Below are 13,041 nucleotides of genomic sequence, written 5' to 3' on the forward strand. Positions count from 1 at the left end.
TCTATAAGTTTCAGTGTCTCTGGTTTTATGTGGAGTTCCTTGATCCACTTAGATTTGACCTTAGTACAAGGAGATAGGAATGGATCAATTCGCATTCAAAAATATGGAACACTTCACGAATTTCCCTTTGCGCAAGGGCCATGCTAATCTTCTCTGTATCATTCCAATTTTAGTATATGTGCTGCCAAAGCGAGCACGGGAGTTTTCTATAACACTCAGTTAAGTGGGGTGATGGAATTGGTCACTCAACATGGCCACTATGTTCTCTATTGCCTAATTCTCCCATTTCTTTTGAATAACTGAAAGGTTACTTGGACAATATCTACCTTTTATTACCAAGGCAACCACATCTAATCTGTCTTTTGACTGGTCATTTAGTCTTACTTTCTACTATCAAAAAGTTGAAAGATACAAGAAATAACAAAACTTTCCTTTAAGGGGCACAGAGATTATTTAATGAACTGCAGGTAAAAACAAGCCATGCAGTCAAAGTGATATGATTGCCTATGAGATAGTTAGAGGCATTTTTATGTATACATGTTAACAGTAGATTCTAGCTCCAGATAGCTGACTCTGGGACACCTACAGGAATTGTTGTAATGTTTGTCTGCTTTCATTCTGTTTGCCTTAGGGGACCATGGACATCGAAGCATACTTTGAAAGGATTGGTTACAAGAACTCAGTGAATAAATTGGACTTAGCCACATTAACTGAAGTTCTTCAGCACCAGATGCGAGCAGTTCCTTTTGAGAATCTTAACATGCATTGTGGAGAAGCCATGCATCTGGATTTACAGGACATTTTTGACCACATAGTAAGGAAGAAGAGAGGTGGATGGTGTCTCCAGGTTAATCATCTGCTGTACTGGGCTCTGACCAAAATGGGCTTTGAAACCACAATGTTGGGAGGATATGTTTACATAACTCCAGTCAGCAAATATAGCAGTGAAATGGTCCACCTTCTAGTACAGGTGACCATCAGTGACAGGAAGTACATTGTGGATTCCGCCTATGGAGGCTCCTACCAGATGTGGGAGCCTCTGGAATTAACATCTGGGAAGGATCAGCCTCAGGTGCCTGCCATCTTCCTTTTGACAGAGGAGAATGGAACCTGGTACTTGGACCAAATCAGAAGAGAGCAGTATGTCCCAAATGAAGAATTTGTTAACTCAGACCTCCTTGAAAAGAACAAATATCGAAAAATCTACTCCTTTACTCTTGAGCCCCGAGTTATCGAGGATTTTGAATATGTGAATAGCTATCTTCAGACATCGCCAGCGTCTGTGTTTGTAAGCACATCGTTCTGTTCCTTGCAGACCTCAGAAGGGGTTCACTGTTTAGTGGGCTCCACCTTTACAAGTAGGAGATTCAGCTATAAGGACGATGTAGATCTGGTTGAGTTTAAATATGTGAATGAGGAAGAAATAGAAGACGTACTGAAAACCGCATTTGGCATTTCTTTGGAGAGAAAGTTTGTGCCCAAACATGGTGAACTAGTTTTTACTATTTAGAGAAAGGAGCAAAATTGTTCTCCATTGTTATTTCATAGTCTTAAACATTCTAAACATATGCAAATATATCCATAACAGAAATCACCCAGCTCAATGCTGACCAACTAATGACTTGTTGTAGCTTCTATTTCCTAGATTTTATAAAAAGAAATCCTAGTTGTCCTGTCATTTCACCAATAAAAATAGCACCAGTTACACTTGAATAAAATAAAAATATTAATGCATGTAACAACAATCCTTTCAATATTAATCAACAAAAATTATTTAACAATGATGTGGAAATCTATGGAGCCATATTGACTTGTAGTAGAAGCCTCCCACCATCATTTTATTGTTGAACTCACATAAAAATTGGTTGAATATGAATAATCAGAGAACAGCAGGTATAAAATTCAGCCAGACTAAATCTGATGTCCACAGTTTACAAGAAACCACATTCACAACTTAGGATCAGAATAAAGCAAAGAAGAATGAGACATCATTTCAGATTCAGGTAACTTACCAGTCCTCGAAACAGAACTCAAGCCAGTGCACCGGGCTCTGTGAGTAGGTGCCAAGACAACAACATGGCTTAGAATTTCTTCCAGAGATAATTGTGCAGACATAGTTCCTTCTGCATTGGATTTTTTCAAACTATGAGAATACTTTAGAATTATGCAATTGATTTATACATTACATAATACATATAGCCTACAATATATGTTACCTGAAAAAAATTGTTTGTCAAGTATATTAAATGTTAAATATATTAAAATAATATTGGCTAGTAAAGTGGATCAAAGGCTTCTTGGAGGTATTGAGATATGATAAGGGTTGGTGTTCTCTTTAAGTTGTGTGTCCCTTTCCCCCCAGTGTAATAACCTTGCTACATTCTTCTGCTTCACTCTATAGTTTAGCTTAAAAGGAAACAAGCAAGAGACAAACATGGTTCTTAGTGGATCTTGGAGGTCACACTCTGAGCACATTACTGGGTAAACTTGTGGATCTGATTCAAAATGTAAAACAGTTTGAGACATACATATATATTCAGTACCAGACATAAAGGCCACAAATATAGGGATATGGGGGTAGTTCCCAGATTAGACTGCTGGTCTAATGTGCTGAAAGCCCAGAATATGGTTTACAACACTTCTGCACACAAACGTATTCTGCTCAGGGATGAATGAATAATAGTGGTAATTATTTCTAAGTCTTTGTAGCTTTCTTTACCTCATTCCTGCTTTAGCTCCCATTCACATTGCCAGCTGCCTACTGTGTGCTTGCTGAGAATAGAGCCAGGGATGTAAATGTATGGCTTGTGCCCCAGAATCTAAATCTTTAACCTCTCTGTACTTCCTGCTTTCCATCTAGATTCCATAAGAGGGTCAGGCCACAATACTTGAAGCAGCCTTCTCTCCATAGCTACAGGTACTGCTGGACAGGTTCCTTATCGTCCGAGAGTCCGGAGCTATCAGGATTCCTAGTGTCAGTTACCATCAAGGGAAGTGTTGGTTTTGGCATAGTTGCTGTCACACAACCCTATCCCCAGCCCCTACCTACATTCCTGCTCGGGAGTCAGAGATCCTGGCTGCAGGCTCTTGCTGTGAACTTCCCCCATCCTCACAAGGGATAAAAGGAGGCTCCATCTTCTGGCCCATCCTCTTAGTCTCTTCAGAGACTCCACCAAACTGTCTGTCCATGGAGCTGAGCCCGAACAATTCTTGGAGCCCTGTCTTACTGTTGTCCCTGTGTCTATATGCCAATGCTGTTAATAACTTTTTCAATAAACCCATTATTCCCCACTAATCCAGCCCAGAGACCTCTTGAATACCCTCCTCCATGCAGATTCCAATGCCAGGCCTCTAGTTTGCACTGCATAGTCAGTATTCTTCTCACTCCTCATCTGGTAGTGATCATATTAAGGTAAACGGAAAAGCAAGAGCTGAGATATTACCAAAGCTATAGGTTACATTGCCACAGTGATGATTGCTTTATCTTGTGTTTGTGGAAATGGGCTCCTGTAGCCCAAGCTGGCGTTGAACTTGCTGTATAGCTCAGGATGACCTTGAGTTCTTGATGGTCTCCCTTCATTTCCCAAGTGCTAGGATTGTGGGTATCGGCCACAGGGTAGCTGTTTTGTTGTTGCTGTTGTTGTTGTTGATTGGGCTTTGGTTGTAGGAATGTAAGAGTCTGGAAGTTCTAGTTTAGGTATAAAACTATACAAGCAGATTGCCAACCAGTGGTTGTTGTTAACAAAGGAAGCAAAATCCCTCAGAACCACGCAGAGAGGTATTGCTGTGCGTGCGTCACAGTGACCCAACTGAGCAGATAGATACTGGGGATATAGTTCTATAACTCACTTCTCCTCACCTGAGCCACACCCTACTCCCTGCCACCAAGCATACATTTAGGAATCTATTTTGACAATCCAGGATATAAGAACAGTGTGTGCCAAGGAGTCTTTAAATTATAGTGTACAGGGAAATAGCTAAGAAACAGCAAGCATTATCTACAAGAATCATTAGTACAAATCAAAAACAGAAATACATAGGACACTTGTCGTTTTTTGCAACACATGTCCGGACACACGTCATACACATTCCACAGTGCCTTTGGATAGAGCAGTAAAAGGACCCGAAGATGAGAAATGAAAGAGAAATAAGGGGGAAAACAAAACTAAGTGGAAGGAAAGGCATACATTAGGAATGTGGGTGACATGTGGTAACTGCTTCCTTCTCTACATCCTTCATCAGCTTTGCCAGAGCCTATTTCAAGCTCTGACCTCTCACAGGCTCCCAGAGATCATAAACTCTGTGAAATGCAAACCTATCACAAGAAATGCAAAAATATCACGATATCTCACGCAAAGAACGGACTAGAGAAAGAGTTCACCAGGGTTAAGTGAAGCCCTACAACTACATTTCCCAGAGATCCTTGAGTTGGTTTAAAAAAAAAAAAACTACGCATAGGGGGCGGAGCAACTTGGACAGCCAATAAGAGCTCTTCCTTTGCAGACCGGGGGAACTGAAACTCACTCAGCTTGCTTCCTGGTCCGCCCGGTTGCAGTCCTGGTAGCGGGTAAGTGGGGGCTCCCTAACAGACTTGGAAATCAGGATTTCTTCCTCTTCCGGAAGGAAGACCGGGAAAGAACAGCACAACCCAGTCCTGACTTTCCAGTTCCAAGTTCTTTCCAGTTCCAAGTTCTTTTAGAAAGTTTGGGTGGCACGTACTTCGAACCCAAGCTATTAATACTTTGCAGTACACAGGTGATTCTGACAAATGTTTTGTTTAAGTAGGTGACAGGCAGCCACATTCTATTAGATTTGAAGAGTCATTTAGTTCCTTTAATGCTGTTTTCTTATCAGTCACAAATGAACTAGTAATGGTGATTACTTAAAGGGTTTGTGAGCGTTCAGGAGGTGCGTTAACAGCATAGAAAACCAATCCCTCAAATGGATTCCCTCTGGGATTCTTTAACAGTGTCATTCACTGAATTTCCAGAGGAACTCTTGGAAGTACTTTTGTCATGCTTGAAGAAGGGGTAAGTGTGTAGGGTCTTAAGGAACACCAGAAAATCGACTACTTCCTGTGACTTGAGACTGAGACGTTACCTTGGAACAGAGTCTACAGGTTTACTCAACAGTGTGGTGCCAGCTCATGCCAAAAGTCCTTGGAGCTAACGCCCCCATGACCCATGGACCCTGATATCATTAACTCTATCTATTCTGTACTTTGGGCATAATGTCAACTACATTGCTTGGCTCTTTTCTGATAACAGTTCTGCTCTTTCTCCAGCTCCGGTTTGACTGCCTCAGACTCAAAGCAACTGACTCCACCCTGACTTTAAAAAGCAAAACAAACAAACAAACAAAAAAAAAACAGACAACTGCCAACTCTAATTTTATTTTATTTTATATTTTTAAACTTCCTGCTAAAGACTAACTGTATAGTTTTACCATTTTCATCCATGGCCCGTATTTCTCTTGCCCTTTGCTAAGCCTATTAGATTGTTTGCCTAGTAGCATCCCCTGCCTTTGCCTGGCTGTTGGAGGCCTTTACTCGCAGCCTTGGATGCCATGTAGGTTTTCTGTAACCGAAGTGCAGCTTGTTAGTGCTCTTTGCATATGGCCAAGCCAACAAGTCTAGTGCCTTCCACCCAGTTAATCAATAAGATGGCTTAGGGTTGTCAACAAAGTTGGATTCTGTGGGCTTCAGGAACAGAAATGAAAGAGAAAAGAAAAGGAATTAAGGGAGAAAGTACCACACATACAAAATTACAAGCAGCTCATTAGCTCTCATTATAACTTCACTGAATATCAGCAGTAATCCAAGCAATAAATATAGTGGCCCCTAATGGTGAATCCTCCTTCTAGTCTGACTACTGTCAGAAACCTATCATAGGCTTTCTCCATCCGGATTGATCTTCTCTATTTTTTTTTTCTATGTTGGCTTCTTGTTCACAATTACATTTGGCAAAGAATAAGGAGTTCTCTTACTAAAACAATCAGAAATCAGTGTTTTACATGAATGATGCAGAGGTTCTAAAGACAGAGTTAAAACCAGGAAAGTTCTGCACAGCAGCCTGGTCTTTGGGGGCTATATCCAAAAATGACAATTTGTGATTGGTATGCCATATCATGTAGGGACAAATGACACCAGCTGGTATAACTATTGCATATTGGTTATTTGACTAAATAAATATTCCAGTGATCTTCAGAAAGCAGCAAGACTTTTAGAGGTTACAGAAGACCCTCCAGAAACCCCCACTTTGTGTGTCTTAATCTGGTTATTGCAGTTCTATGGAATGAACTTGAAGCTGACGAAACTCAAATTCCCCCAAATCAGATGCCGAGGCAAAGTTACATGTCTGAGTGAACTGAGGAAGTGCTGGTGTGTGTGTGTGTGTGTGTGTGTGTGTGTGTGTGTGTGTGTGTTTGTGCAGTCCTGCCTGTATAGGTTATAAATCACAAGTTTGCCCACACAAAAGCAAGGAAGCTATTCCTTCAAGGCCTTGTATCAACAAGTCCTTGGTCCAGAGCTGTGCTGGGAGGACACTTACTTGACAATTATTTATGCAGCCTTTACCAAAAAAAGCAAGGGAGGCCCAGAAGCCATTGCGGAGACCTCCAAATCACCTATGGAGTGTAAGGCTTTATATATAAGCATAAAGGCCATGCCTCAGACATGGTGGGAATGGGAAAAAGAATCTACAGGTCTAAGTGAATTACTGACAGGATTATCACAAGCTCACTTTGGTCTTGAATCTTCTCCAAGCTCCTGTGCCCATTTGTGTGTGGGTGCACAAGCATGCCATGTTCTCTGTTCTTCAGTATATGTGGTAGAGAGATGTGTAAAGGGTTTCGTGTGAGTCGTGGTGTATTTTACACTGTACTTAGCTTTTATTATCATCAATATTGTGTTTTTCTGTCTGTCTTTTAGTAAATGCCTTTACCCACTGAGTCATCCACCAGTCCCATAGTGTGTTTTCTTCAGTGTATCTTTGTCATTTTAGTTAGGGTGTGTGATCCAAGTCTTCCTGGGCTCTGTCTGTCCTTATTTTACTGCATATATTTTTGCCTCATATGGCAATAGAGATTGGCCAATCTTTACTGCTATATGAGGCATATATATATATATATATGTATATGTAGGTATTTATCTAGATTAGGGATTTAGTTCGTCTTATGGTTTAGGTACAGAATGAATAGCTCAAATGCTGAAGGCTGATCCCCAGCTGCTGGGGCTGTTGGGTAGTGATTTAGTTGTGAATGTTCATACCTCATGAATGGACTGAGTGGGTTCACAGCTGAGTGGGTTCTTAGGAAGTAGGTCCTGGTGGGAGCAAGTGCATCACTGGGGGTGTGCCATCAAGGATACATCTTGTCACTGACTTTTTCCACTTTGTCTCTACTTCTTGGCCACCATGAAGTGAGGTTTTTGCCTTGCCATGGCTGTTACCATAACACTTCTGTCTCAACACAGACCCACACTAACGGAGCCAGCTCACCAGACACTGATGGCTCTGAAACTATGATCCAAAATAGAGCTGTCCTCCTGCAGGTGTTTTGCTTAACATGTGTGTTGCTTTCTAATCACAGTGGAAGGTAGCTAACCACTGCTACAGAGCCTTAGTTGGACTTTGGACTGGATGACTCCAGTGTTTGCAATTCACATGATAAACAATAGATGAGAGTCAGAAGATGCCAAGCTAATCTTGAGGGCTGGCTGTCTTGGCTGATCAAAGACATTGTTCTTGTCAGGGAGAGTATCACACAAGTTTTCTCCAGCCACGGCCCCACAGGAACACTGACTTTATAAAGATCTACACTGTCCAGCACATGAATGTTGTTAGCTCCCATTAGCCATTGCAAAAACAGATATTCCTATGGTGACTTTTTAATAGTCCTTCAGGTCTTCCCAGTTCTGATCAATTCTCAGTCTAGCTTTATGACCGAGTTACATCTGTTTATAAGAGGAATAGGCTTGTTCAGGAGCCATAATATGCATTCCTTTCTACTCCATCCCTGTATGGAAAAGATACATTGTATTTTATAGCATCTCAGCATGTTGCCCTCTCGATTTCTTGGCTTTCCTTTGCCTTTGCCTCTCCACTGGTTGGTAAAGAGGAAGTGCTTCACCAGGATAGCTCATGGTTGTTTCACATTGTTGTCCCATGCCGGCTAACATTCTAATTCATTAACATGCTAACAGAATAACAGTCGGGGACAGTGTGCCCTTTGGTGACTTTGTAAACAGTGTTCCATTATTTTACCTTTGTGTGTTTCTGTGGAACTATCTAGTGCCAGGCTGGTATCACCTTCCTTATGAAGAACGACTTAATTCTCTGCCAGATGCTTGAACAACTCTCCTTAATCTTAGATTTCCATAATTAAATAGATAGAATGTTATCTCCCTTGTTTTTCTGGTAGGATTTCTGCAAAATTTTCATGCATGCACACGCACACACATACACATACAGACACACACACACACACACACATCTTACACCTTAAATTCTTTTTTCTCTAAATTTTATTCCAATTTTGTACTTTCCATTGTAAATACTTTGGTTCCTTTATATTCCTGTCAGCACTTTACTGACTTTGACATGGCTTTATCTCTCCATTAGCCTTGACTCTGACCACCAAGTGGTCCTTCTCCATACCTAGTATGTTATTGTGTATTGTGTTATATCTATAGAGTACTGCTCATCACAATTAATGTAATGTCTTACATAGTGTCCATAATTAGTTTCTAAGTTTGAAGTCTTTCATTGCAGAAAGCACAATGTTCAGTCTTTCTTATCTGTCACCTATTTGAGACCATTTATCTGTACTATGTCCCTCTAAACGGCTTTTAGTAATTTTTTTTTCATTAATCCTCTTTGCTATGCTTGTCATAGCTCATCTCCTAGTGACACTCCCCTGGTACATTTTCATTCTCTGTTTTCACTTTTTAAACATGTATGAATAACATAGTCTCTATTGTTAATTTCTTCTGTGAATCCAGTTTGTCTAGTAAAATGTCCAATTGGAGTTGTACTTTTTCATTTTGGAATAGGTGAGAGAATCAAATACTACAGGAGATCCTTTAGTGGCATGTCTTCTACATGGAAGTTGTTGCTCTCCTTCTCTGGTGGCATCCACATTGAGACTGCCACTTTCTTTTCCTGCCTTTAGTCCCTGTTGTAGTTGTTGCCTCAAAGAAGGCCTCTGCACATACCACTTTCCATGTGTAGTCTATCTTTCGGTAGTAGCCAGGGATGTGAGACATGCTTCATCCCTCCTTGCTGTTCCTATGGCAACTAATGATGTGGATTGTGGCTTCTAGGTTCTGTACTTATGAGGACATCCAGGTACTTCTGGAAGTCCAAACATAGAAACTATCATGGTGCTCCTATCCCTCAACATTCTCCTTTCTGTAAGTTTCCCTGTGTAGCTCAGATATTCACTTTTCAATGTAGTCTTCTCTCCGTGCTTGTGATGTTCTGTGATTCCTCATAATGTATGCTACAGATAACTACCCCTTGGCTTTCAAGAAATGCAATGTTAATTTAGCATTTTACATTCACTTGGGGTTTATATTCTATGACAAGAATGGGACAGTCAGGAAAATTAGTGGGGGCTGATTTTCTCCTTCCACATTCTAAGTTATGGGGATCAAATTCAGGTTGTCAAACTCGGAGTCCAATGCCCCATTGTCTCTAAGCCATCCTCCCAAGCCATATCATATTTCATTTTTAAACAGTACTTCCCTGAGTTTGGACCAGGAAGAAGAAACATTCTAATACTTTTAAATAAAGGACAACAACCTACTTTGAAGTAAGAAGTCTCAAAAGATCTAAGTATGTTTACCAGCCTTATCTAGGTCTTGTCTGTACTGATGACCAGACTGAAGGAAGGCTCCATCCTTGCATAGCGTCTCTGTGAGCCTGCATGTGAATCTATAGTATTTTCCTTCATCGTCTCCCATACCTACTACTCCTCAAGCACCCACAGAATTTTCCCTTGAGCCCCGTCATTATCAATGTACAAGTGCAATATATTTAGCCACAGAATATCCAGGTATGTTTTTCTTACAACATATAGCTAGTATTGAGCCCCTAGCCCAAAACTGACTTAATTGCAATGAATCTACAGTTACCAAATCTAAAAACTTAATCTTCAAACAAAAACCAAAACCTGACTATTGCTTATGCCAATATTTCTGTTATTTCACTGCAGTGTCTGGAATTTGTTTCCAAGTGTCTCTTTCAGTCTCTTCCTCTGTGGATCATCATTGTTGCACACTTTCCCCCCAATTCTGGGTAAGCATCAGTTATGTGGTCAGTCATCCATAAAGCACAGCTCATTCTGTTCTCTACTACATAGACTCAAATACCAAGGAGCCAAATGAGGGCAGGGAACATCTAACTAGATTCCCTTTGCTCTCTCTAACTCTAAGATATTTAATACTTATGTAAATGGTACCATGACAACTGTGTACTATATTATGTAATCCTTCTGATTCTATAAGCAACTGTTCAGATGCCTATTTTAATGGATTCTAATTAGAATCTTTTTTGTTATTTGTCCTTGTCTGCCTTTTTACTTTGCACCTGTACTAAGTATATACAAGAAAGAGAGCAGAGCATACTACGTCTAAGCAATGTATTATCTGGCTCACCATTTGACCTGCATTTCAAACATTCATCTCAGGTCACTTAGATTATTTAACATTTGTTTTAGTGCTATGAACATTGATTGTAGTCAGTTCATATAATAGTGGCAAAATAAATATAGATAGCTCTAAGTGTTCTCTATATTTATATCTTGAAAATGAGTTTTAACCATAGTCACCCCAATCCAGTAAATTCACAAGCAAACATGGTAATGTTTGTTTTGGATTGTTTTTCTTGCCTTAGGAAACCATGGACATTGAAGCGTACTTTGAAAGAATTGGTTATCAGAGCACCAAGAGCAAACTGGACTTGGAAACATTAACTGAAATCCTTCAGCACCAGATACGGGCTATTCCCTTTGAGAACTTGAACATCCATTGTGGGGGATCCATGGAACTGAGTTTAGAAGCCATCTTTGATCAAATTGTGAGGAAGAAGCGGGGTGGATGGTGTCTCCAGGTTAATCATCTGCTGTACTGGGCTCTGACCAAAATGGGCTTTGAAACCACAATGTTGGGAGGATATGTCTTTAACACTCCAGCCAATAAGTACAGCAGTGGCATGATTCACCTTCTAGTTCAGGTCACCATCAGTGGAAAGGACTACATTGTTGATGCTGGGTTTGGACGTTCCTACCAGATGTGGGAGCCTCTGGAATTAACATCTGGAAAGGATCAGCCTCAGGTGCCTGCCATCTTCCGTTTGACAGAGGAGAATGGAACCTGGTACTTGGACCAAATCAGAAGAGAGCAGTATGTACCAAACCAAGAATTTATTAACTCAGACCTCCTTGAAAAGAACAAATATCGAAAAATCTATTCCTTTACTCTTGAGCCCCGAACAATTGAAGATTTTGAGTCCATCAATACCTACCTTCAGACATCACCAGCGTCTGTGTTTACTAGCAAATCATTTTGTTCCCTGCAGACCCCAGAAGGGGTTCATTGTTTGGTTGGCTCCACCCTCACTTATAGAAGATTTAGTTACAAGGACAACGTAGATCTTGTAGAGTTTAAGAGTCTGACTGAGGAAGAAATAGAAGATGTACTGAGAACTATATTTGGGGTTTCTTTAGAGAGAAAACTTGTGCCTAAACATGGTGATCGATTTTTTACCATTTAGAATATGTAAATTTTTGGTGTCCTTCCATGTACTTGGAATTTTTATGATAAAATAGTCAAACTGGTGACATGGACATACTGGTGGTCATGTTGATGTGTGCTAGGAAATACCCAGCATTGGCTTACAGCTAAATTTATATAGAATTTGTGCTAATTGTTAAGTAAAAGGAATAGTGTGAAAAGCATTCCCATTAAATTCAACGAGCATGTATCCCATATCAAATTTTTATGAGGTGTTACCTGTACAATTTAGGATTAGGATTCAACAAAGAAGAATGAGAAGTGTATGTGATTAGGGCCCAAGAGAACCAGTCACACAGCAAATTATTTCTTTCTGTGTTGTTTTTATATCCTCTTCTTTTTATATGATTTTTTCTTACTGTGGGAACAAACACCAACTGAGAAAGTTGAGCTTGATTTTAAAAATGTAAGTCTAAATTAATAAAAATGATGAAACATATATCTAAAACTTATTTTCAAAGTGGTATATTGAAACATGTTGACTAATATGTGAATTAAAGGTTTTGTCTGGAGCTGTTAGGATGCAATGGAGTTGGTGTTTTCTACAAGGGAGTCTTATGATTATTTTACTTCTCTATCATGCTGATTGATCATCACTGCTGACTTTACTAGATTTATAACCACATAGAAGACACATTCCTAGGCATTCCTGGGAGTATTTTTTTTTTTTTTTGAGAAGTTCAACTGGAGTTGAAAGACCCAACTGATGAAGAAATGTGTGTGACACCATGCCTCCACATTTAGGCCCTGGACTGAATAAAAGGAAAAAGCTGAGCAATCTTTATTTAATTCTTCTGTTAGGGCACAGTGTGACCAGATGGTTTATGGTCTCACCTCTACAGATATCACTGAGCCCTTAAACAATGCGTTAAAGTATATATAGATAATACGCATTCTATCTGTAACAAATCAGCCACAGATTTAGGTGTGTGTGTGTGCGCGCGCGCACGTGAGAGAGAGAGAGAGAGAGAGAGAGAAGAGAGAAGAGAGACAGACAGACAGAAACAGACAGAGGGACAGAGGCACAGAGAGAGAGAGAGAGAGAGAGAGAGAGAGAGAGAGAGATCCAAATCTACAGTAAATAATAAATATTTAGTCTGAAGTTGCCACCTGAGAACCATGTCATCCACTATAAACTATCTCTCAATATTAAACAACTTGAGATTGATTGTGAAACTATAACTGTTCTTCAACCCCATTAGAAATCCAAGGTATGCCTTTAATCCCAGCACTTGGGAGGCAGAGGCAGG

At 40.1% G+C, this 13,041-nt stretch overlaps 2 protein-coding genes and 1 pseudogene across 4 annotated transcripts in view; 2 read left to right on the plus strand and 1 right to left on the minus strand.

Moving 5' to 3' along the window:
* The window catches only part of LOC110300659 (arylamine N-acetyltransferase 1), a 13,996-nt gene extending 11,784 nt beyond the window's left edge, over nucleotides 1-2,212 (plus strand). Inside the window, exon 2 of the mRNA XM_021170913.2 lies at nucleotides 632-2,212. Coding sequence (XP_021026572.2) covers nucleotides 632-1,510 — 879 coding nt within the window. The 3' untranslated portion in view covers nucleotides 1,511-2,212. The remainder of the gene's footprint in view (nucleotides 1-631) is intronic.
* Nucleotides 98-197, minus strand: LOC115031882 (annotated as a pseudogene).
* A 2,296-nt stretch (nucleotides 2,213-4,508) lies between the features above and the next one.
* Nucleotides 4,509-12,584, plus strand: LOC110300118 (arylamine N-acetyltransferase 2). Of its 3 annotated transcripts, none has more exons than XM_021170178.2 (3): nucleotides 4,510-4,567; nucleotides 10,213-10,295; nucleotides 10,893-12,584. In XM_021170178.2, exon 3 carries the CDS (start codon nucleotides 10,899-10,901, stop codon nucleotides 11,769-11,771), a length of 873 nt encoding a protein of 290 aa, XP_021025837.1. In that variant the 5' UTR covers nucleotides 4,510-4,567; nucleotides 10,213-10,295; nucleotides 10,893-10,898; the 3' UTR covers nucleotides 11,772-12,584. The 3 variants fall into 3 exon arrangements, with proteins under 3 accessions (XP_021025839.1, XP_021025837.1, XP_029336804.1); XM_029480944.1 differs by lacking the exon at nucleotides 4,510-4,567 and adding an exon at nucleotides 4,964-5,030; XM_021170180.2 differs by lacking the exon at nucleotides 10,213-10,295 and having other exon boundaries at nucleotides 4,509-4,567; nucleotides 10,893-12,239.
* Nucleotides 12,585-13,041: the final 457 nt, after the last annotated feature.

The sequence above is a fragment of the Mus caroli genome, chromosome 8, assembly GCF_900094665.2.
Source record: "Mus caroli chromosome 8, CAROLI_EIJ_v1.1, whole genome shotgun sequence".
NCBI classification, from domain to species: domain Eukaryota; kingdom Metazoa; phylum Chordata; class Mammalia; order Rodentia; family Muridae; genus Mus; species Mus caroli.

What these genes read in the sequence shown, in the direction of transcription:
- LOC110300118 (XM_021170180.2), top strand. Translation starts at nt 10,899, where the DNA reads ATGGACATTGAAGCGTACTTTGAAAGAATTGGTTATCAGAGCACCAAG.